The 23,609-nt window shown below is 42.2% G+C and overlaps 1 protein-coding gene across 1 annotated transcript in view; it reads left to right on the top strand.

Annotated features, from left to right (window-relative positions):
- The first annotated feature begins 495 nt into the window (after positions 1-495).
- DNAH7 (dynein, axonemal, heavy chain 7) overlaps positions 496-23,609 on the top strand; it is a 151,931-nt gene continuing 128,817 nt past the window's right edge. The window contains exons 1-13 of the mRNA XM_014541221.1: positions 496-573; positions 3,566-3,640; positions 5,035-5,143; positions 5,914-6,061; positions 9,255-9,342; positions 10,357-10,537; positions 12,242-12,314; positions 14,334-14,459; positions 16,583-16,702; positions 18,709-18,892; positions 19,711-19,890; positions 21,790-22,062; positions 22,861-22,988. Coding sequence (XP_014396707.1) covers positions 496-573; positions 3,566-3,640; positions 5,035-5,143; positions 5,914-6,061; positions 9,255-9,342; positions 10,357-10,537; positions 12,242-12,314; positions 14,334-14,459; positions 16,583-16,702; positions 18,709-18,892; positions 19,711-19,890; positions 21,790-22,062; positions 22,861-22,988 — 1,763 coding nt within the window. The remainder of the gene's footprint in view (positions 574-3,565; positions 3,641-5,034; positions 5,144-5,913; positions 6,062-9,254; positions 9,343-10,356; positions 10,538-12,241; positions 12,315-14,333; positions 14,460-16,582; positions 16,703-18,708; positions 18,893-19,710; positions 19,891-21,789; positions 22,063-22,860; positions 22,989-23,609) is intronic.

The raw sequence follows: 23,609 nt of genomic DNA, 5'->3' as shown, positions 1-23,609 counted from the left end.
ATAGAGAGTGTGTTGAATCTGTAGATTATGGGGGAACTATTGCATCTTAATATTAGTCTTCCAATCCACGAACAAGGGATGGCTTTTCATTTATTAAGGCCTTTTTAAGTTTCTCTCAGTAATATCTTATAGCTGTCATTGTATAAGTCTTGCACTTCTTTTGTTAAATGTATTCCTAAGTATTTTATCCTTTCCAATGCTGTTATAAATGAATTTGTTTCCCACAAGTGTTGTATTGTTCATTGCTAGTGTATAGAAATACAAGTAATTTTTGTGTCTCGATCTTATGTCCTGCAGCCCTGCTGAACTCATTCATTAGCGCTAATATTTTCTGTGGATTCCTTTTGCTTTTCTGTACAGAATATCATACCATCTGTAAATATGGTATGTTTTAGAACATTTTGGATGATATGTTTTTTACTTTATATTAGACGCTGTAGAATTTCGTTGAGTTCATCAATTTTAGCATTAACAGAGTGAACAGTTTTGTTTTTTATGTTTTTCATGCAGGATAAATCACCCAGCAAAGAAAAATCCAAGACACCACTAAGATTTTTGCCACAGTCATCTATGGTAATTTACCAATTATCATTACACTTTCTTGCTTTTATAATCATGTTGTGTACCAGTTTTCAAACTTGCAAATATTTTTCTGGTAGAGAGCAACTATGAAGTACATATCTTAGGAAAAATAATAATCTTAATAAATGAAGTATAAGCTACAATGTCCTAGGATGTACAGAACATTTGAGTATCCTGAATAAGCGAATTTTGAAGAGGGAGCAATGTTGGAGTCAGGAAACGACTTGGGGTACAGTCTTGTCACGAATGGCTCTGTGACTGTTGGGGAGCCACTGGGCTCTCTGAGCCCTGGTGTCTGGTCTGAGAAGGACAGGTGTGGATTTGGGGATCTCTGAGACGTCTCTCCCAGCATTGAAATGCTGGGGTGCAGCCTTTTCCATTATTTTGACTTTGAATTATTGTTGTCTCGTGGAAGTGACCGTTAAACACTTTCAGTTGGTAAAGTGCTGGAAAAGTAAGGTTTTACTGCAATAAAAATGACTGTTTAGCAATTATGTTGAGTTCAATGCCATTGAGCCTCACGCTTGTGGTTCCTGGAAGTTGAGCTTAAGTGGAAGTTCAATGCAATTTGTTTTGCGACGTATTTTAAAAGCGTGGAATGAGCTATATACCATGGAATCTGCCCTGCTTCCTGCAGAAACTATTTCTAATCATTTGAAACGTAAGATTCTTTCAGCTTAAAAAATCTTGACTGAAAAATGTTCAGGCGAATGTCCCTCAACATCAAAGTACCTGTTTTAACTGTGAACCTGTTTGTATTGCTACTGCCAAGATTATTGCACCCTGTTCTATAAAATAAAGTGATATAATCCTTTTTGTTATTTCTGCAAAGATCTATTTTAAGTTTTCTAACTTAAAAGACAAAGACCTGATAGCCGATCAATGATTCTCTCTCATCATTGATGTTCTATCTTCCTCTCCCTCTCCCTTCCTCTCTGAAATCATTAAAATATATATATATTAAAATTTTTTGAAAGAGGCAAAGACCTGAAACGGGGCAGACTTTTTCTCTTTAAGAACTTAACACATTTTAAAACTGAAAAAAAGTCACTGTTAGTTTCTTTTTTTAATGTTACTAGGATATAGGTATAGAAATGTCATCTAAATTTAAATTTACTGAGTAAAATATTCAGTGGCTGAGATGAATACTCTTTTCTAGCCAATGAGGCATATAATTATCTAAAATGTTTTTGTCGGCTGATTTAAACCTTATGCTGTGTTCATATTTAACTGTATCTAGCAATTTTCCTTCCATATCCTTTGGGTTTGATGTCTTTTAAGATAAATCATATTTTTACAATATTAAAAAATAACCTAGTGAATAACAATTTTCCATTTGAATATGAAGGTTTGTACTTGAGTAAAAGTTCCCCATCGTGGTTAAGACCTGAGTGACCTTCATCGCAGACCTCATGCTGCTGCTGCAGGTCATCCCTGACCTTGAAACCAAGGCGGCCAGCTCTGTGGGCCGGTGGCCCCCCTCGCAGCCCCTGTGCACCCTCCTCACGGCCCTCCCCCACCCGGACTCCTTCCTGGAGAAGGAGGGAGCGGGAAGACGATGGGCAGGCCGCTGAGTTTTAAGTTGCCTCTGCTTGTTTCCGAGTGGGAGAGGGGCCTGGAGAGGGCTGTGAGCTCCCTGTTGGGGGGGTGGCCGGGAGCAGGGGCCTGGGCTGGGGGAGGGTGAACCCAGGAAGAAGGGAGGTTGGTACTGGGGTGTTGCCAGGTTGGTGGTCACCCCGGGCAGCTGGCCTGGTCCTGCCGCGGCCTCTGAGGAGCTAGAGCAGTGATGGCGAACCTCTGACACCTCTGACGCGCGAACTCATTTTTTTTGGTTGATTTTTCTTTGTTAAATGGCATTTAAATATATACAATAAATATCAAAAATAGAAGTCTTTGTTTTACTATGGTTGCCAAGATCAAAAAATTTCTATATGTGACACGGCACCAGAGTTAAGTTAGGGTTTTTCAAAATGCTGACACGCCGAGCTCAAAAGGTTCGCCATCGCTGAGCTAGAGAGCACTTTCTGGAATGTCCACGTGGCGGTGACCGGGGTAGCATCCACCCATCAGTGCTCATCCCACACGGGGGCAGGGGGGAGGGTTGCTCCAGAGATGTCCCCCGCCCCCGCCCCGCCCCGTAGGACAGGCCGCTGCTGGCAAAGGAGAAACGCGCTGCAGGAGAGAGGTTGCGGTTCTGCTCAGGAATCACAAAGGAGGGCAGGAGAGGTCGGTTCCGCTCAGGAATCACAAAGGAGGGCAGGAGAGGTCCAGTCGGAGCTGCGAGGCCATACATCACAACTGGCAAAAAGCACGACGGGTTGCTCCAGAGATGTCCCCCGCCCCCGCCCCGCCCGTAGGACAGGCCGCTGCTGGCAAAGGAAAAACGCGCTGCAGGAGAGAGGTTTCGGTTCCGCTCAGGAATCACAAAGGAGGGCAGGGGGCAGGAGAGGTCGAGTTGGAGCTGAGAGGCCATACATCACAACTGGCAAAAAGCACAATGCACAGTCCTCAGCACGCTTCCTCCCACCTGGGGGAACTTGTGGCCCAAAAGTGCAGGAGCTACTTAGGGCGACCGAGGGTGTGTTACCCTGACTGGCTGGCGGCTTAGGAAGGAGGGCATTCTGGGTGCGAACAGGACAAGAGTGATGTCGGTGCTGGAGCAGGGAGTGGGGCCCAGTGAGCCCTGGGCGCTGCCTGGGCTCAGAGAAACTCCCAGAAGGTAAAGGGATGGACAAAGGGCTCCGCACGCATTTTAAAGCTCTTGGGCTAGCGTTGCTGGGTACCTACCCGTTTTACTTCTTTCCTTGCTGCACAGAAAGCAGTTCCAAGGCAGATTTTGAGAATTTAAAGAGTAAGAAAGTATATCTTCGACTGTTTTAGATAGTATGTGCTTTACTTAATAGTAGAGGGCTGAAGAGTTGGTTGAGTGAATACGTGTTAGCGTCAACGGAGTAAAGTTTCCCCCACCATCTTTTTCACGCAGGAGAAACCAGCCAGCAAAGAAAAAGACAAAGACAAAGGCAAGCTCCCAGCAAGGCTTCTGCCGCAGCTGGCCACGGTACGTCCCCTACACGCTCTCCTGGCATGTGGGCCCTTTAAAAACGCTTGTTGGTTTTCAAACTCGTAAGAAGCAAAACTTCTGGTTTTGAATTCTGTGCTCCATTTGATTACTTTCTGGTGGAGGAATGCTCTGAGGTCCCCGTATTAGGAAAAATGACCACCTTAGTGAAGTAACTATAAAAAAATGATTTCCTACTTCTGCACGGAGCATTTGAATGACCTGGGTCAGTGGTCGGCAAACTGAATACCACGTGGGGGGGCGCACGTACAGTGCGATTGAAACTTCATGGCCCCATGCGCAGAAGTCGGTATTTTGTGGAAGAACCACACTCAAGGGGCCAAAGAGCCGCATGTGGCTCGTGAGCTGCAGTTTGCCGACCACTGGCCTGGGTGAGAGAACTTCTAAGATGGACACGCAGACAGGACATCGGCGTTCGGGTCAGGAAATGAGGCCCCCGGTGCCGCTGGGTCATCATGGCTCTGTGACCCGAGGGGGTGGGTGGCTCCCCAGCCTCAGCTGCTGAGTGTGAGTGTGAGCAGGGGTGACATGAGGAGCCTTGAGATGTGGCTTCCGGCGGGCAGTACCAGCCAGGGGTGCTCAGGTGCCCCCTCCTTTCTTTCATTGTCACTCCCTGTTGGAAGAGGCCGCTGTAGACACGTCCAGCCAATAATGCTGAAAACAGCACTGCAAATGGCCTTGACCGTAATGAGCTTTACCATCGAGGTACCACGTTGAGTTCAATGCCATGGGGCTATGCCAGTGATGGTGAACCTATGACACGCGTGTCAGAGGTGACACGCGAACTCATTTTTTTGGTTGATTTTTCTTTGTTAAATGGCATTTAAATATGTGAAATAAATATCAAAAATAGAAGTCTTTGTTTTACTATGGTTGCAAAGATCAAAAAATTTCTCTATGTGACACGGCACCAGAGTGAAGTTAGGGTTTTTCCAAATGTGGACACGCCGAGCTCAAAAGGTTTGCCATCACTGGGCTATGCTCTTGTGCCTCCTGGAAGCAGAACCTCAGTGGAGGCTGGATGCACACACTGTGGCTTCAGAACTGTGATGAAACGTGCACCCATGAAATTTACCGTCTTTTACATTGAACTGCAGCTCACTGCCATTAAGCATGTTCACATCGCTGTGCAACCACCACCACCATCCAGTCCCAGAACTCTTCCGTCTTCCCACAGTGAAACGTCCCCCAGGAAACCATCCCTCCCCGTTCTCCGTCCCCAGCTCCTGGCAGCCACCGTCCCCGCTCGGTCGGTCTCTGTGTATGTGACTCCTTGGAGAAAGTGTCTGTGTTTACAAACACGCGTGCATTCCACGGGAGGGGTGTCTTTTCGCCTCTTGTGTCACTGCTGCTGTCTGCCTGTCGCCTTGCAGGTGAGCACGAAGCCGCAGTGGCAGGAGGCGGCCCCGTCCTTCCATCTGAACATCAAGCAGGAGGAGGAAATCCCCGAGCCGTTCAGCGTGAAGAATGAGCAGTCGTACGGTAAGGGCGCCAATCGTCAAACTCAGATTGAAGGGAAATTTCTAGAGAAAAAAGGCACATGACGTTTAGCTAATAGAGTAGTGAGGTTGCAGGATTGAAATAACCTTTAAATCAAACCTTTAGCCAAATTGATCTCAAATGTTTTCCTTCAGAGAATGATTGATCCCAGTTGTTAGCTAGTTTAGGCTGTTGTAAATGTTAGAAAAACTGATATTTTAGGAATGGAGGTGTTTATAATAAAGCTTTGACTTATTGTAGTCAGAATTTGCCTCTGCATCAAAGACTATGACCTTTTTTCTAAGAGGGCGTTTCAATAAGTTGTAAACATTATTTCCAAATTAGTCATTCTAGTATTTGTTCTTGTTTTGATTCGCCAGGTTACATTGAATACTAACATTTTTTCATCGTGGATCTTTAAGTTTTCTGAAATAGTTTTGTATTCTGTTTTTTATCATCATTTTAATTTTTTTCTCTTTAAGAAGGTCCAATGGACATGTAATTGAAAATTTGAGTTTATTAGCATATTATTCAAAATATAAAAGCAATTCATTGAATAATCTTGAAATAGTCAGTGGCTTTTGTTACGATGACATAAAACAAGAGTAGTTAACTTCCTGATAGCAAAAGAAAAATTAATTCTACTTATGGTAACGTGAGAACTTACCGCATGTAGTTTTTTTCTTGAAAGGTACTTCAGCATTTTCACTCTAACCACTTAAATGTTTCAGCTTCTTTTTTCGACGACTAACTTACGCTTTTTAAAACTTTAGCCGAATACATGGAACACTTTGGAAGAAAGGGCACTTTGCTCGACCAAATTGATGACAGTCGCGCTGGCCCATCCACTTCCAAAGCCAAGAGCAAATTCCCACATAAGGAACGAGAAAACTTCCGCAGCACCCTGGTGAACGTCATCATGTAAGGACTGCGCGCGAACCCCTATGTGTCATCCTCTGTGGAGCCCCCGGAAACTTTTAATCTAAAAATACAAGCTGGGGTGGCTCCGTGCTTGAGCATCCACCGGTGAACCAGGAGGTCACGGTTAGATTCCCGGTCAGGGCACCTGCCTGGGTGGAGGGGCTTGATCCTCAGTGCGGGGCCTGCAGGAGGCAGCCGGTCAATGATTCTCCCTCATCTTTGGGAGGTTGTTTCCCCATCTCGTTGGCTCAGGCGATGTGGTGACCCCTGTGCATGGCGGGTCTCCTGGAGGAAAGGCAGGAGGTGGGTGGCGTGAGCAGCAGCAGGAGCAGGGCCGGGGGTGGCTGCCTGGATTCGGCTGTGCGCGTGGAGAGCAGCGCAGGTGGGCGCCAGGAGCCCCTCTTGGCTGTTTCCTCACAGCTCCCTCTGGCCCTCACACCCTCTTTCTTTCTTTCATCATGACGCTCATGGCGGCGTGCACCCTGCCATTTGTGAGACCGTCGAGTGTGTGGACACGTGGCTTGCCCAGACCCCGTGGCACTTCGGTGGCGGGATGCCCCTCCTGAAGGGAGGACAGGGGGCATCTTTTGCTTCCAGAGGGAGGGGCTCGGTGGCGTCCTGTGAGTGTGGCGCGTGCCTCTGGAGAGTGGCCTGGAGTCTGCATATGGAGGCGCCACGAGGATATTAGCAGTTCGACTCCCTCGGGGCAGAACCCCGGGGGCAGCCCCCTGGGGCCCCTCAGACCCAGGTCAGCACTCAGAACCATGGGCAGCCTCTGGTTAGAACAGCTCAGCAGCAGCGTTTTCTTACCCAGTGTCCTGGCCAAGACGGGTGATCTCTCTCGACACCTGTCCGGTGCCGGTCCTCTCAGGTCCTACGATGATTGAGGATGGAACCCACCGAGGTCCAGCTTCATGCAGGGGCCTCAGCTGGAATTCCCCACTCCCCTCCGGCCCACACAGTTCTCTCCTGATGCACCTGGGCGTTCAAGTCCAAGGCCACGCACCCACAAGGGCAGCCCTCCCCCAGGTGTTTGCCGATTGCTTAGCTTTGCCATTCCATCCTTTCTCCTCCTGAGTATTTCCTTTCTTTCTTGTGAGCTCAGCTGCTACTCGAATGAGCCTTGTGACACATTATCCAACATTTAGAGAAGGGTACTTGGAGGTTTTTTGGATTATCTGTGCTACTGTGTTGTAAGAAACGGAAGTCTCTTAACCACTTTATGTCATTTTTTAGTTATGCCTTTTATAAACAGGACATGGATGGACTTATTGAAATTTAATCTCAGAGTTTCTGTATCTCAATAGTACATTTATTTTATTTTTTATTAATTTTTACAGAGAGGATGGGAGAGGGATAGAGAGTTAGAAACATCAATGAGAGAGAAACGTCAATCAGCTGCCTCCTGCACACCCCCTACTGGGGATTAGCCTACAACCAAGGTACATGCCCTTGACTGGAATCGAACCTGGGACTCTTCAGTCCGCAGGCCGATGCTCTATCCACTGAGCCAGACCGGTCAGGGCTCAATAGTACATTGAATGCCATTCACATGTATAGTTATTGGTATGTCTTATAGATGTGGGCTTAACTTCTACCAATTTATTTTGTATTTTTTATTCACTATATGTTACCGCTGCTGCTTTTTTCTTTTCTTTTTTTCCTGCATTCTATTGAATTGAATTTCCTCCCTTTATTCCTATTGACTTAAAAGCTATCAAATATATTTTTGTTCTTTAAGTGGTTACCCTAACATTTAAAACCACATATTGTAATTTATTTTTTAAAGTTTAGAATTCATTTTATCTCCCCCTCCCCTCCACTGTGTAGTGCAAACAGACCCTGTAATGCTATAACTTACCGCTGAACGTTCTTTGCATTCTCCATGTGATTATTGCTTATTTCTGCCAATTCTCCATACTTATTTTAAGTTCACACTTTCTTAGATTTACTGACACGTTTTCTGATTTCTTAGAAAATTGCCTAGGCATTGCACTCTTCACTTCTGGGGTCATGTTCCTTTTTTTGCTGAAGCTTCTTTTTTAGTAGTTCTTCATTTCTATTGAATTTATTGGGGTGACTTTGATTAATAAAATTATATAGGTCTCAGGTGTACAATTCTGTAAGACATCATCTGCAGACTGAGGAGTGTATTCGCCATCGAAGTCAAGTCTCCTTCCATCACCTTCTACCCCCTTTGCCCTCTTCTGCCTTGGTGGTTCCTCCCATGGAAGTCTGTGGGGAGTAAACTCGAGCCTTTCATCTCTGTAAAGATTTTTATTTTGCTCTTACTCTTGAATTAATTACTAAGCTGGCTACAGATTTGAAACAGAATAGTAATTCCCCCCCCCCCGAACATCTGGAAAACATTAGATTGAGAAATATTAACCATTATTTTTTGGCATGTATTATTTTCCCCAACTTTATGAAGGTACACGTGACAGTTAGTGGGAAGGAATATTTTGTTACACAGCATCACTGACCTGTAACCATCCCAGATGAAGCTGGGATCCAGAGCGTGATGCATTTCAAGGAGAGAGAGGCTGAAGCTGTCCTGGAGCAACGGAATTTTCCCGAAGATGTGAATGATGCCTTTCCACACAGTGGAAACCCAGGGAAGTCACAAAATGTGGCTCATATCTGGCATAGAGTTTGGATTGAATTATGGCTAGAACATCATTGTATTATATGGACACTTAATAATACATACGAAAGAGCATGTGAGCTTCTAGGCCATGCATTGTTAACTTGCACGTCTCTAGAAATCAGAAATGGGCTTTTGAAGAAGGTCTCTGTGTCTTCTACAAAACTGCATTGAAAGTCTTTTCCATCCGTGTTCTTTGAAGGTCAAATGTTATAAAGAAACACATATAATTTAGGAATCATGCAAGCATAGTCCTACAACATTTCAGAAAAGAGAGAGCTTGACTTTTGAGTAATGATGAAGAAGGAGAAAGCCCACAAAGCGGCACGTGGCCTCTGAATCAGGTCTTACAAGTCTCTCTCTGGATGAGGAGAACATATCCTGGGAGGGATATGGCACCAAACAAATACGTACACTATTTATAAAATGTTAAACAATTCGTTTTTTCTTATAATTTAACAGAAGACAGTCCTGACCTTTTTCTATCTATTGATATAAAAGCAACTGTTTTCTACAGACATGTAAGGAGTGTGTTTATCATTGTTGTAGGCAACAGGATGCTCTCTCAGACGTGCCTGCTCCTGACGAAAGTGCGTTTCCCAAAATGACCACCTCTGCCATAGAGAAAGACATCTTGGTAATGGCTTCCTTTCATCCGTGTGACTAGAAGTAACGGAAGCACCTGCAGATACGTTCAGATTGTGAAGCCCGGTGGGAGGAGGAGTGAATAGGGAGCTCCATACGCTGCTCCATTGGGTTCACTGAGGAAATTATTCTGTCTCTGGTCACCTGAGACAGTAATAAAAGAATCCCAAGTTACCTGCTCCCTTTGGTTAAAGCTGGCCTCAGTCTTGTATAGCTTGACATGTCTTTATTCTTCCATGAGGAATTATCTTAACTACATAATTTACATTTTACAAAGACTATGAACTTACTTTAGAAATGGTAACTCTTCGAGTATGTCAAATACAGAATTTTAAAAGATAGAAATATCAAAGACTTTAACATTGCAAATTTGAAAATATTTTCGTGACATACTTTAAAAGCTAATGAAAATATATTGAAGCTAAATGTCCATTATTAGAGAAATACTATCATGTCTTAAAATAAAGATTTTATGCACATATTTAATAGCAGCTGTAAAATTATAGTGTGGAATATTAATCGGTCAACTGGAAATTTTCTAACCCCTGTCGTATTACATTTCTGAGATGAATGTTTAGGGATATCTATGCGACTTGCAACTTTTAAGATCTACTTCTGATCATAGGTAATAAAAGAACGAAACACACCAAATTTTCACCTATTTATACAACACTGAACTTGACTTCTGCATGGTCTTTGTTCAGTATGTCATGTATTTAGTAATATCACTTGACGGTTTATAGTAGAATTCTGAACTAAGATAAGAGCTTTAAAGTTCATGCAACATCATGTATATTTTTTTAATTTAGGTAATCTCAAATCATGCCTACATGAGTTGTGCAAACTTTTTTATTGCCTACATGAGTTGTGCAAAATACTTTTTTATTACTTGTAAATAGTTTGTTTTCCTCAAACTTTAATTTTACTCAGTAGTTTTATGTCTGAAAACACACTTCTTTTATTATAGCACTAAATCCATCGACATTTCTTCTGCTCCTTTATGTAGAGATATTACTATTATATTCACCATGGGATTGATACTGACCACATAGCCCCTATGGAAGATGCTTGGCTAGAGAACGTATTGAATCTGGTCCCCCAACATCTGAAAGTCCTCACCGACAGCATACTCACGCTATCTGATGAAATGAGAGAAGATTATCTTCTTAGTGTAAAAAAGTCCATAGGTGAGCCAGTATTCCCCTTTGCTTTCTAATTTGAATGTCTCAGTAAAGTTATTTTCTTAAATTAAAAGTTAATACCTATACTTGTAACTGTTTCTTATATTTAGTATGCTGTTTCTTACATTGCTTAAGATTGTAGGTAAGTTTTATTAATAAAGTACGGCAAACATTTTTTAAAAACATGATCTTTCTATCTGTATGAATATATCCCCTCAGCAAAGAACAGAACCGAAGAAGATTATAAAATGATAATTATTTAATTAACATGAATATTCCTGATATCTTAAAGTAGAATGTGATTAATTACAAAATTGTTGCTACGGACTAAGGATTGGCAATCTGCAGCTCACAGGCTCAGTCTAGACCACTGTCTGTTTTTGTAAATAAAGTTTTATTGGAACACAGCTGCATACCATCATTTGCATATTTCCTATGACTGTTTTTGACCTATAAGAACAGAGTTGAGTTGTTGAGATAGAGACCTTATGGCTCACAAAGTTGAAAATACTTATAATCTGGCCCTTCACATAAAAAGTTTGTTGACTTGCAGTACGAACCAACACATTCTAAGACCGACTAATCATCAGAATCATTTAAAAAGTGCTGGCTATTGAACCCATCTGAATTACAGTGTCTGGAAACTAGGCCTTCCAACCTATACTTTCTGAAAAGGCTCTCCAGCTGGTTGTGGAACAGTTGTGTATAACTGACGTTGTGCTCCAAGTTGGAGAAAGCGTAATGCTTTGGAGTGGTCTGGGACCCTTCAGGGAGGGCGGCATTCACTGCCTGTAAGACTTCTATTGGGTGTCCTGGTGACATAAACATAAAGAGCCAAATTCTTGCCCCCCAAATGTTCATAGTGTAATAAGGGAGATGGACAAATCTCTAAATTACAGAGCAGAGTAGTAAGTGTGATAAGGAGGGAAGCAGAGGACGCGCTGGAAGGGAGAAGGGGCGGTGCCTGCCTGTTAGGAAGGACTCTGGGGGCACCTGGATTGAGCCCTGGAGAGTGAGGAAGAGGCACCAGGGAGCATGCTGGGCCTAGGAAAGGCTCTCCCTGGCTGGGGAGCATTTCTGGGGGCCAAAGCCAAGGGGGCATTGTGGGAAGGCGGTAGAATCTGATGGGCTCTATGTGCCTTTTTAAAGCGCTGGGAGGCACGGGCGAGTCACTGAAGGGTTTTCAGCAGAGGGTAATGACATGCTTGCATTTTAGAAAGAGCATCCTGACACACCGGCTGGGACATTAGAGTTAACATTAAAGACCACAGAAGACAGAAGCAGAAGTAGCTCACTGTACTGATTTATAACAAGATTGTTCTATGCTCTTAAGCAATAAAAGGGAACAACAGGCAATACGTGTATTTTTTTCTGTGAAGGGAAACTACTGCTACTATTCTGTGTTGTTGACCTTCAATTCGACAAGAACTGCCTTTTGTGGAACAGCTATAAAGGAAAATGTAATATAAAAGTTATTATTATTTGCAAATGAAAGAACAGGGACATTGTTAAGAACCATTCTCAAAGACAAAGACATCAAAGATTTTTCTCATGATGTTTATTTTCTTGTCATTATAAATGCACAAATCACTTATTTTTAAAAACTGAATGTAATTTAAACAGTTTTAATTAAATTAATTTTGCAATTGCTTGTAAACATACTGTAATTATTATAAGGTTATTGATCAGAACTTTTCTATTTTCTTCCAGTTGATTTTGTTTTAAAAGATCCCAGAGAGAAAGATGATAAGAAGACAGAAGAACTTCCACCCCATCGTGCTGAGTAAGCAATCAGGTTTATCTGCAGATATTGATTATGTGGCCATTCATGTGTATGTGTAACTCTTTACACACCGGTATTATTTTCTCACAAATATGTTTATAATTGATGCATTTCATATATACAACTGGCCACTATTTTTGCTTACTTATGTATTGAAGCCCTAACATGTTACTTTACAAATTGATGGACAGGTGGTTAGACAAATAGACATGTGGTCAGGTGGACGACTAGGTGGTTAAAACATGAGTGTCTGGTGAAAGAACTTGAATCAAACCTTCATACATACACAGCTCCCAGCACAGACTGCAGATATAATCCTATGTAATAAAAGCCTAATATGGTAAGTGTCTGGTTGTCTGGTCATCTGTTCAACCAATCAAAGCATAATATGCTAATGATATGCTTAGGTCGCTCAACCACTTGCTATGACATGTACTGACCACCAGGGAGCAGACGCTCTGACCGGTAGGTTAGCTTGCTTCTGGGGTATGGCTGATTGGGACTGAGTGAGATGGTCTGGACACACCCTAGAGCCCTCCCGTGGTCCCTCCCTGGCCGGCCAACCTCCTGCATCCCTCCCCTGCCCCAATTGTGCACCAGTGGGGTCCCTCAGCCTGGCCTGCACCCTCTCTCAATCCGGGACCCCCTCGGGGGATGTCGGAGAGCCGGTTCCAGCCTGATGGCGGAATGACCGGTCTCTACGATGCACACTGACCACCAGGGCAGCTCAACACAGGAGCTACCCCCTGCCTGGTAGTCAGTGAGCTCCCATAGGGGGAGTGCCACTCAGCCAGAAGCTGGGCTCACAGCTGGTGAGTGCAGCAGGCGGTGGCTGGAGCTTCCCAAGGGCTCCCGGACTTGGAGAGGGCACAGGCTGGGCTGAGGGTCACCCCCTACCCCCGAGTGCACGAATTTCATGCACTGGGCCTCTAGTAGGGATATAAAAGTTTGATGGCAATTTGAATGCCCCAAACCACATTGGGAAGGTGGCAGGAAATATGCACACATAGAATATATTTTATTTTATTACATGGATTAAAATATGGAACACATAATGGGAAAATTCGCTTGTTATATATTTTCCCTAAAATAATTACCATTTAGGAATAAATTTCTTAGTTTGAAGACTAGAATTTATGCTGACATAATTAGGTAACCAATTCAGTTTTACTTTTTTTCTTTTATACTGATTTAAAGTTTCCCAAATTGTTTCCTATGATGACAAAAATAAAAAGTCTTGCAGCCATTTCCAGCGTATCTTGCATGGAGAACAGCTTTTCTCCTGGAGATAGACAAAAATCACCCTTGTAAAGGTGGTATAGCCACAACTAAAAACCTGGATTAAATTTACTACATAACAAAACAAGACTGGGTGTTTAAAATCAATGCAGGTAAAAAATGATAAGCATAAAATGTAAATGTTTAAATATGCTCTGAAAGATGCAGGTGGCACATCTTCAATATGGAAAAGATGGTTATTCAGGTCATAGGACTCACAGAGCAAGTGGCTGAAAGTGAGAATATTAGTGTTTGATTTTGTAGATGCCCTTCACACGTTAACAGAGGTGAGTTTCAAGGGGATTCCCATAGGTAGGAAAGACTATATCCTTGCAGTGTTTTAAAAATAAAGGAAAAGTTAAATGTTTTCTGTCTTGTTTAAGAAAATCTTTTAATATATATTAAAAGATTAGAATGATCAAACAGAAACATGTTATGCCATATATATATGGCATAACATGTTTCTGTTTGATCATTCTAATTTATTTTTGGACTCAATAGGATAAACTGTTTAGAGAAAAAAAACCCTTATGTGATAAAAATTCAAATCCAATTTCATATGCATTATTGTCCTAAGGTTTAATAAATTATAAAGAGCATGACTTGTACTGTGATTACCAGGAGGGATGCATCATATTTTTAATTAAAATTAAGCCATTATTACTCAAAAAGTACATGAACCATAAAAATACTTTCTCTTGATCTTTAGAGAAGGTTACATAGTGTTTTCTCTGTTTTCAGAATGGAAATTCTCCCGAAACCTTGGAGGAAATCTTTCTTGGCCGCGAGCAGCTACATCAGGGACCACTTGAACGCGATGAACCCCACGATGCTGGCGGTGCTGGACCTGTGGAACAGCACCTTCAAGTGAGTGCGTCTGGCCTGGCTGAGTTTTGTGTTGTTTTTGAGATGGAAATGATCGCATTGCATCTTCACTCTTTCTTTTCTGCCTTAACGGCAAATATTAAAAATTTCACCAATTCAATGTAAGTATTTAAGCACGGTTTTAAATGAGCAATATAGAAATGTATAGAATAAAAAGTAAATACTGCCTCTATCTCTAATCCAGTTCTCCCCTCCCCATCCCGTACCCTGATATCACACAATCTTTTTTAATATATTCTTATTGTCGATAGTATTATAGATATCTCCCATTTTTCCCCCTTTCCCTTCTCACACAGTCTTTAAGGGGTAATTACACTTAAGGGGCTGAATTATCATGCCCTGTTTTTTTTTAAAATATATTTTTATTGATCTCAGAGAGGAAGGGAGAGGGAGAGAGAGATAGAAACATCAATGATGAGAGAGAATCATTGATGAGCTGCCTCCTGCACACCCCACATTGGGGAATGAGCCCAAAAGCTGGGCATGTGCCCTGACGGGAATTGAACGGTGACCTCCAGGTTCATAGGTCGATGCTCAACCACTGAGCCACCCCGGCTGGGCATATCATGCCCTGTTTTGAATCCCACAGAACACTGGTCGCTACCTAGACAATATTGCCCATGCACGTGGCATGAGTGAAGGTCCTGGGTGACCTGGGCCAGGCATCACCTCCCGGGCCCTGTCCTGGCGGGGACGGGGCCAGCGGGAGGAGCTCTGGTGGGCGCTGCGAAGCTGGAGAGCTGGGCCCTGGGCTGAGGCCGGTTCGCCTCGTGTTCTAGAAGCTCCAGCCTCATCATCTCCCCTTCCTGGAACCGCCACTTCCAGGGCACTGGGTTATGTCTTTGTAAATATGCAAAAGTAATGCATATGTGTTATTTTTCTTAAAGAAGGCCTTCCAACAGCCCCCTCAAAACATGGATGGATGGATGGGCCCTGTTTTCTGGCAGAGGAGATGGCATCCTGTTCTGGGGTCGGGGGGAGGGGGGAAGGTGGGGTCTAGGAGCCTTTTCTCCCGCCACCACGTGTGTTTTCCTCTCAGCCACCCGCAGGTGGAGCTGCGGGACACACTGGGCTGGGTGGGCTCCAAGGCTCAGCTTGTCCAGAAAGAGCTAGGCTTTGTCTGTTAGACGGGCTATTGGGCTGTTTTCAAAGCACCTGTTTAAGCTGTTCCTCTGCACTGCCCAGCGGTCAGCACAGCCCATCACCTTCCAAAGGTGCTCCAGCAATGGTCCCCACTCTGTGCCTCGTGGGTCAGCCATGCCCTGTACTGGATGCTTTATGACCTAAGCGATGAATTTGGCTTGTGAAAGGAGTAGCAATAAACCGATTTGAAATGTGTTTTGTTTACTAGCCAGGATTTTATATTGACCTTTAAGTAAAAATTAAATGTGATGTTTTTAATTGTGGTTACTATCTTTCAGATAATATAGAAATCACTTAATCACATGGAAATAGGGAAGAAATCTATAGTTAAATTGTAGTAACACAATTATACCAATAGGTAATCAATGAGTAAACCACATATATTAAGTCCATAAGTTTGCTACCTACATTATCTTCTACATAATTTGTTGTTTCAGGTCTTATATTTAGGTCTTTGATTCATTTTGAGTTAGTTTTTGTGTATGGGGACAAATGGAACCACAAAAGACCCCGGATAGCCAAAGCAATCCTGCGAAGAAAGAACAAAGCTGGAGGTGTCACACTCCCTGACTTCAGATTATACTACAAAGTGACAGTCATCAAAACAGCATGGTACTGGTAGAAAAATAGACACACAGACCAATGAAACAGAATGGAGAGTCCAGAAATAAACCTACATGCACATGGGCAAATACATTTTTTTTAAAGGAGCCAAAAACATATAATGGATGGGGAAAAGCCTCTTCAATGAAAGGTGCTGGGAAAGTTGGAAAGTCACATGCAAAAGTATATTAACTATATTTAAAATCATAATGTCCATGTACTTGAACTTTTAATTTTATGAAACACAAATTTTAGTGATTAAACTTAGAAATATCATATTTTTTAGAAGGGATCAAATAGCAAAATACTACATACAAAAACATCTCATACTTAAATCACTGTTCATTTTTATCTCACAGGAAATTACGTTTAATTGACACAGAAGAATTTCACAATCGCCAGGAGGCGTTAGAGCTGTCAAACTTTCAGACCATCATCATGAGACACCTGGAGACTGCCAAAGAGACTCTACTTAAAACGTAAAGTTTTGACAGAGGATAATGAATTTAAAGATGGGATTGGTGGGGTTCTGCATTTTTAACTGCCTTTAGAAAATTCAATTTTAACAAGTTTGTAATCATTTCTGCTTAAGAGTTAAATATGATATGGTTAACTGCTTTGGTCTGTGATGTCTACCCAAATGTTCTACGCAGTACAGATTGTACAGAAACCAAAATGATTATGATTGACGGTTACTTTTTTCTTAATGTCTGGTTTCCACCTCTGATTTATTTCGCTTAACATAATACTCTCAAGATTCATCCTTATTGTCCCATGGGGGAATGACCATCAATTAGTTACTTGCCAGATATCTATTTGACATCTACTGTTGACACATGCAAGGTGCTATGCATTTTTCATTGTGCTTTTGGATGAGAGATGCAGAAGAGTTTAAAGAATGATGGGGAAAATATATTCTTTAAAGAAGTTTACAATCTCATTGGAGGTTCGATTTATCAAATGATAATTGCACCAGTGCTTCATCTAAAAGGGCAAGGCTGTCCCAAGTTCGAACACTTAGCTCGCAAGTTCTGCAAAAGCCCTCACAGCATTTCCTCCACTCACTTCCTCCTCTTTTCTAGCCTATCGTCTCTACTATAAGCAGTGACACAATCAGATATATTATCTTCACCAAACCCACCTGTTCTACTTACTATTCTACTCCAGATCCTTTTCTCAGGGTCTATCTATTCTTTTAAAAAATATATATATTTTTATTGATTTCAGAGAGGAAGGGAGAGGGAGAGAGAGAGAGAAACATCAATGGTGAGAGAGAATCATTGATCGGCTGCCTCCTGCCTCCCTCACACTGGGGCTCGAGCCCACAACCCGGGCATGTGCCCTGACCAGGAATCCAACCCTAACCTCCTGGTTCATAAGTCGGCTGGGCATCATTTCTGTCTATTCTTCGGTGAAATTGCCGTCTTCACTATAAAACCCTTCTTCACTAATAAATGGGAAATTACATCTCTATCCTTTGACTTCAAAGCTGTTTTTCTGCCATGACACATGGCCTTCATTATTATGAGAGAAGGGATGATGCCATAAGGTTTTATATCTCCCATGACATGTTCCCAGCACATAGTAGACACTAAACACATATTTGTTAACTAGAGGCCCGATGCACGAAATTCGTGCAAGAGTAGGCCTTCCTTCCCCCGGCTGCCGGCCCTGGCTTCCCTCTGGCACCCGGGACCTGGGCTTTCCTCGCAGCCCCAACTTCATCCAGAAGGTCGTCCGAAAGGACATCTGGTCTAATTAGCATATTATGCTTTTATTATTATAGATGGGATGGATGCATATATTTAAAGCTTAGCTTGCTCTTCAAGCACTCAGGCAACTCCTGAGGTTATGAATTCCCTGTTTTAAAAAATCCATTATCTCTTGTGAAAGAGGTACCAGTGTTCCCGAATTTTGTAGTGTTGGACAGTGGTTTTGTAAACTGAAAACTTCACCTATTATCATTCTGATGTATCTATATGTGAGTTTCTCTGTTTTCCTTTTATCATAAGGATACATGCACATTTTAATCTCAGTCACTGTTTCAGGATTTCACATTCAGGGGAATAAAAATATAATATACTTGATTTGTACCTTGCTTTCAAGTCATTGTGAAATAGATAGAACAGCATAAAATGCCCACTGGGTTGAACCCAGCAAACCCTCCCTTGGCTCAATCAGTTGTTCACATGCTCGCTTTCAGCAAATCCGTTCCCCGAAGAACATTCGGGAGCCTGGACGGCAGGAGTACCTTGTAATAGTCAATAAAGTTAGGTGTCGTATTTTTCTAAAGGCTACGATGACAGTGTCCGTTCCTGGGAGACGTGAAATAGGCCAGCGCTCACATTCAGGGAGCGGGCAATGTCACTTAGCACGTGCCTCTCTGCGAAGGCCTTCAGCTGTCCAGAAGTTACCATGAACGCTCAGGGTGAAAGGGGTAGTTCGCTAAGAGCACGAGCTTTTAAGAGCCTGTTGTTCTTTGAAGGTGGTTTCCGGAAGTGCAGAACATTTATTACCAAGGCAACAAAAAGAAGCAACTGCCCACTGGCGAGAGCAGCGCCAAGCTGGAGTCCTTTTTCAACTGCGCCGCGGCGCTGATGACCTTACAGCTGCAGGACCTCACCTTGGCCTCCATGCAAGACTTCACAGACTTAATCGCACAGCCCCCAGTACGTTTGGTTCAGTTACACCAACATTCATTTGCCAACTTACTCGTTTTCAGTCTTTTCAGGGAAGAAAGGCTAAAATGCCTTTACCAGTGGGACAGCAGCCAGTACAGGGTGGGGCATAATTAGGTTTACAGCTGTTCTTTTGGAAAATAAAACAATAATTAATAAATAATAGCACAAGAATAAACTGTGTTTCGCATACTCACAACTGTAAACCTACTTTTGCCTCACCTTGTATGTCCTTTGACCTATTATGCTTATCTGTTTAAAAAAAACCACACAAAGTTACCAGTAACGTGAACCTGTGTGTTTAGGATATGTGGGTGTCAATCAGCACATTGGTGAGGATTAGCGGAAATAAGTGAAAATTCCCATAATTAGGAAATTTGGGTCACGATGGCTGGGGAACGTTTCCACGAGGAACTCTCTTCTTTCCGGAAGAGGTTCTATTACAGTGTGAGCCGGACCTGGGACTTTCCTTTTGTCTGGGAATTTGAATGTTCTCCTGTTGGGCTCTTTTTTTGCACGATTCTCCGTGCACACCCTCCTTTTCCCAGAATCTGTAGGCCCCTTGGCTGCTAGACACCAGCAAGTCCAGCTGGGAGTCACTTGCCCTTCTCAGTAACTCTTCTTCGGCTTAACTGTCCAGGGCGTCAGAGGAACGGTAGGTTCCCCGTATTCCAATGGGGCCAGCACACTTCTCAGTCTAGCGCAGTTCATCTGTGCAGGGTGGGGCAGAAGCAGGTTTACAGTCGTTTGTCTGGAAAGTAATACACTAATTAATAAACAATAACCCAAGAATATATGCTTTTTTGCAGGATTCTGTCAGGGCTTTTGAACATCCAGGTTTCATCATGAGGCTGCTTCTTGATAATGACACCATTAAGTTTGAACCTCAGTTCGAAGACTATATAGACATCTTTTTAAATATTTATGATGTCATGATTAAAGCTGTCAGTTTTGTGCCGAGGGTTGAGACAAAATTGTATTCCAAGTGGGTAAGTGACAAGTATATTCTGATTGCTTGAATTGGCATGATATTCACTTCAAAAGGGGTAGACAGGGATGCTCTGCTCTGGAGAATTTAAACAGCCTAGTAACATTGACCTATGAGGAAGTTTTGCTCCAAAAGAATACTGTTTTCCTATTAACTTCCCTAACAATACACCTAGTTTCTCAGTCCAGCCTTCCACTGGGATCTGCTGGTCAGAGAGGGACAGTCCTAGGCTAGCGTACTTTCCGGGATGATCAGACAGAAATGGAAAGAGAAAGCAGAAAGAGAAATGGAACGTCCCTCTGCTCAAATTTCATGCCCAGGGAGAAACAGAGATCTTACAAGTTACTCACCTCAGAAGGAGACAGAAGGACGCGTGGAGGAGGGTGGTTTACCAAAGTCTGCGTTGTTGGAGATGGCTTTACTAGAACACCACCTAAATACCAGCTTTAGAGAGGCCTTGGAGTAAGACAATGAGCATGCTCTTAATGATCTTTGGCAGCAACTGCAGAGGTGGAATTCAGATAGATGTTTCTTACACAAATTTTGATAGAAATTAAAGGGGAAATTTAACAAATTTTAAATTAAACCTTTTCCCCCATGGAAGGCAAACCTACAAGGAACTTAAAGTGTTGTGAGTCTGCGTACATCACCATCTCTTGATATGATTTGAGATGCTTTTGAACACTGAACTGTCTCATCTAATATATCATTTCCCTTCGTACTTGATAGGAACTGATTAGAAGTCACATGAAAACAATACTTTATAATATAGTTCCAAAGTACTGGTCTCCAGTTCTCTTTAGAAAAATAAATCTATAGCCTTTAAAAATTACACAGGCTGTTAATACATTTGAGAAACATTCCGTAATGAACATAATGAGCTTCACATTAGAGCCAATGATTTCACATGGCATACAGTACATAGTAGAGATGGCTTTAGTCTAAAGTTCTTTCTGAGAAAAGATGACACCCTCATCCACGGAGCCAAGGGGTGAGGTGGTGGTGGTGGTGGGATTCACTCAAGTTCTCATGAAGCATCTGTAGTTCTAAGCAAAATAATTTCCTGAAATGCCCACTAGGGGGCATAGTGGTCAAGTGCACCCTGGATACCTGACTAAATTAGTTCTCTGAAAGAATCCTTAGATATTATCCAATAGAATGCTGCAGGGCACCCACTAACTTGGTTCAAGATGATGAACCATGTGGGCACATTTACTTGTCCTCTTGTTTGAAAAAGAGGAGAAACGCTGTTGAGATTTGTTTGCTTATTTGAAATCATGTCTGATCCTTTCTTGCCCACCATTATGCTAATGATCATAGCAGAACGCAAATTTTGCAGCGAGGGATTTTCGTCTGCTCTAGTTGCTGTTCGTTAATCAGAGGTCAATAATGAGGAAATAGTCTTTCCTTGCTCTAGACACATTACTCCTCAAAGTGAAAACGTACTGTGATAAAAAACACACACACACATGATGATGTGACATTAAAATGCCTTATTTTTTAAAATAGTGTACAGTGCAAACACTGCCTCGTAAAACCAGCATATATAATTGGACAAAAAATGTGGATTTTGCTGTTTTTATATTCTCTTACTTGGTGTATATTTTTAAGTGACTGTTCTTTCCACAGAGAAAAGCAAAACATAAACTAGGTAGGTAGGCTTATGAAAAAATAAAAAGTTATATGAATCCTAGATATTTAAAATATACAAAAAAACCCAGAAAAAATAAAATAGAAAGACTGCATATCTTACTATAGAGAATAGAAAATCAAAAAGACCTTGTGAATAAAAAGTAATGTCAATATGGTAAGATTGGCCTTTTTACAAAGCTAAATGACACAGTTACGTTTATATGAGGCATTTTAAATTACTACCATTGTGTCCCCCCCCCCCGTTTAGGACAGTAACTCTAAGCCAACAACCTTGGCACCAGTCATTCTGGATGAGATTATTGAAGCTCACAAAGAAAAGGTTAAGGAAGTGATCCTGAGAGAGAGCGCAGCCCCCATCGAGCACCTCAAACTCTACAACAAGTACGACTTCTTGATCACCAGGAAAGCCGAGAGAGATGTGGACGCGTTCCTGGCAGAAAACCATCATTACGAGAAAATAATACAAGAAATTCGCAAATACCAACAACTCATAGAGGACATACAGTACACAACGAGAAAGGTAGGCGATCCACTTTGTACAGTTCTTCTCTGTACCTGGTGGGATTTCCCCAGGGTTACCAGAACGTGTTTTCAGGCCATACCGTGAAAGATTAGACCATGACTATCAAAAGGAAAAATACCGATGGAGCCTTTCCATGTGGCAAGCATTGTGGGAAACCCAGGACACGCGGAGCTGGACAACACAGACACGGTTCTTGTGCTATTAGAGTTGAAAGTCTACCACAGCTCTAAATTTGACCCCTCAACAATTCCAAGAACTTACTTTTTTTTGGTTAATCCTCACCTGAGGATATTTTTGCATTGATTTTTAGAGAGAGTGGAAGAGAGAGGGAAAGACAGAGAGAAACATCGATGTGAGAGAAACACATAGATTGTTTGCCTTCTGCACCAGCCCCAACCAGAGCCCAGGCCGGGGAGGAGCCTGCAACCGAGGCATGTGCCCTTGACCGGAATCGAACCCGGGGCCCTTTGGTCTGCAGGCCGATGCTCAATCCACTGAGCCAAATTGGCTAGGGCAGAACTTAATTTTTTTACTTTAGTGTTTATAACTCCTTTGGAAAATATGGTAATTTCACCAAAATATGGTTACTTCTGTTTAGTAGGAGACTGGTAAATTAAAATTTCCTCTCTTTTTTGATATTTTCTATGCAAAAACCTGCCTATATGACATGAAAAAACCACCCTCAATGTTATTAGATTAATGTTTAACACAAAATTAATGTTTTTAGAAAGGCAAAATTGTAAGAACCTTTTATTTTTATCATGTTTACTAAACTTCTAATACTTGACATTATAGACTGTTCGCTTAGGAATGTTTGAAATGCGCTGTGAGGATTTAATTAGAGCTTTGGTGAAGCGAGCAGAGGTTATTTGTGGAAAACTTGTAGCTAAAATGTTCAGAGATCATCAAGAAGTAAATACAAGGTATTTATGTGATATTAAATTCTTATTTGGGGGGATGATGTGAAGTAGAATCAACTGTCATTCAACTACATAAAGGGCTTAGAATAGTGTCATAAGTGACCCAAAAGAAAAGATAATGCCGAACTTATTTCTATTCGGCTTTTTGTGTTACTTGGTGATTATTAGTATTTTTTTCACCACAAGCGCCTTTGCAATTTTTTAAATTAAAGTGGCATGAAGAGGCTGTGCATTTCACTTGCATGAGCCAGGTGGGCGTTATCTGAGCTCATGTTTCTAAAGTTGCGTAATCAATACACAAAGTGTGTTTTCAAAGTGGATTCACGCGGTCCTTGTCCTGGGTCCTTAGGGACCCTCACATCTGGAACTTGATCGCGCTGTCATTACTCTTCAAGTCCATGGTAACTTTTCGTCTTAACGAGAAACTTATTGGTTGACGAACCTAGAGATTTTTAGGAAACTTGGCCTATGCTAAGTGACCTCACAGAATGCTAAAGCAGAATGCCTGTTTATTTAGACCAGTGACCGCGAACCTATGACACGCGTGTCAGAGGTGACACTCGAACTCATTTTTTTGGTTGATTTTTCTTTGTTAAGTGGCATTTAAATATATAAAATAAATAT

The sequence above is a fragment of the Myotis brandtii genome, unplaced genomic scaffold, assembly GCF_000412655.1.
Source record: "Myotis brandtii unplaced genomic scaffold, ASM41265v1 scaffold1067, whole genome shotgun sequence".
NCBI classification, from domain to species: Eukaryota; Metazoa; Chordata; class Mammalia; order Chiroptera; family Vespertilionidae; genus Myotis; species Myotis brandtii.
The sequence above is the reverse complement of the archived record's forward strand: the minus strand, read 5'-3'. Positions and strand labels throughout refer to the sequence as shown.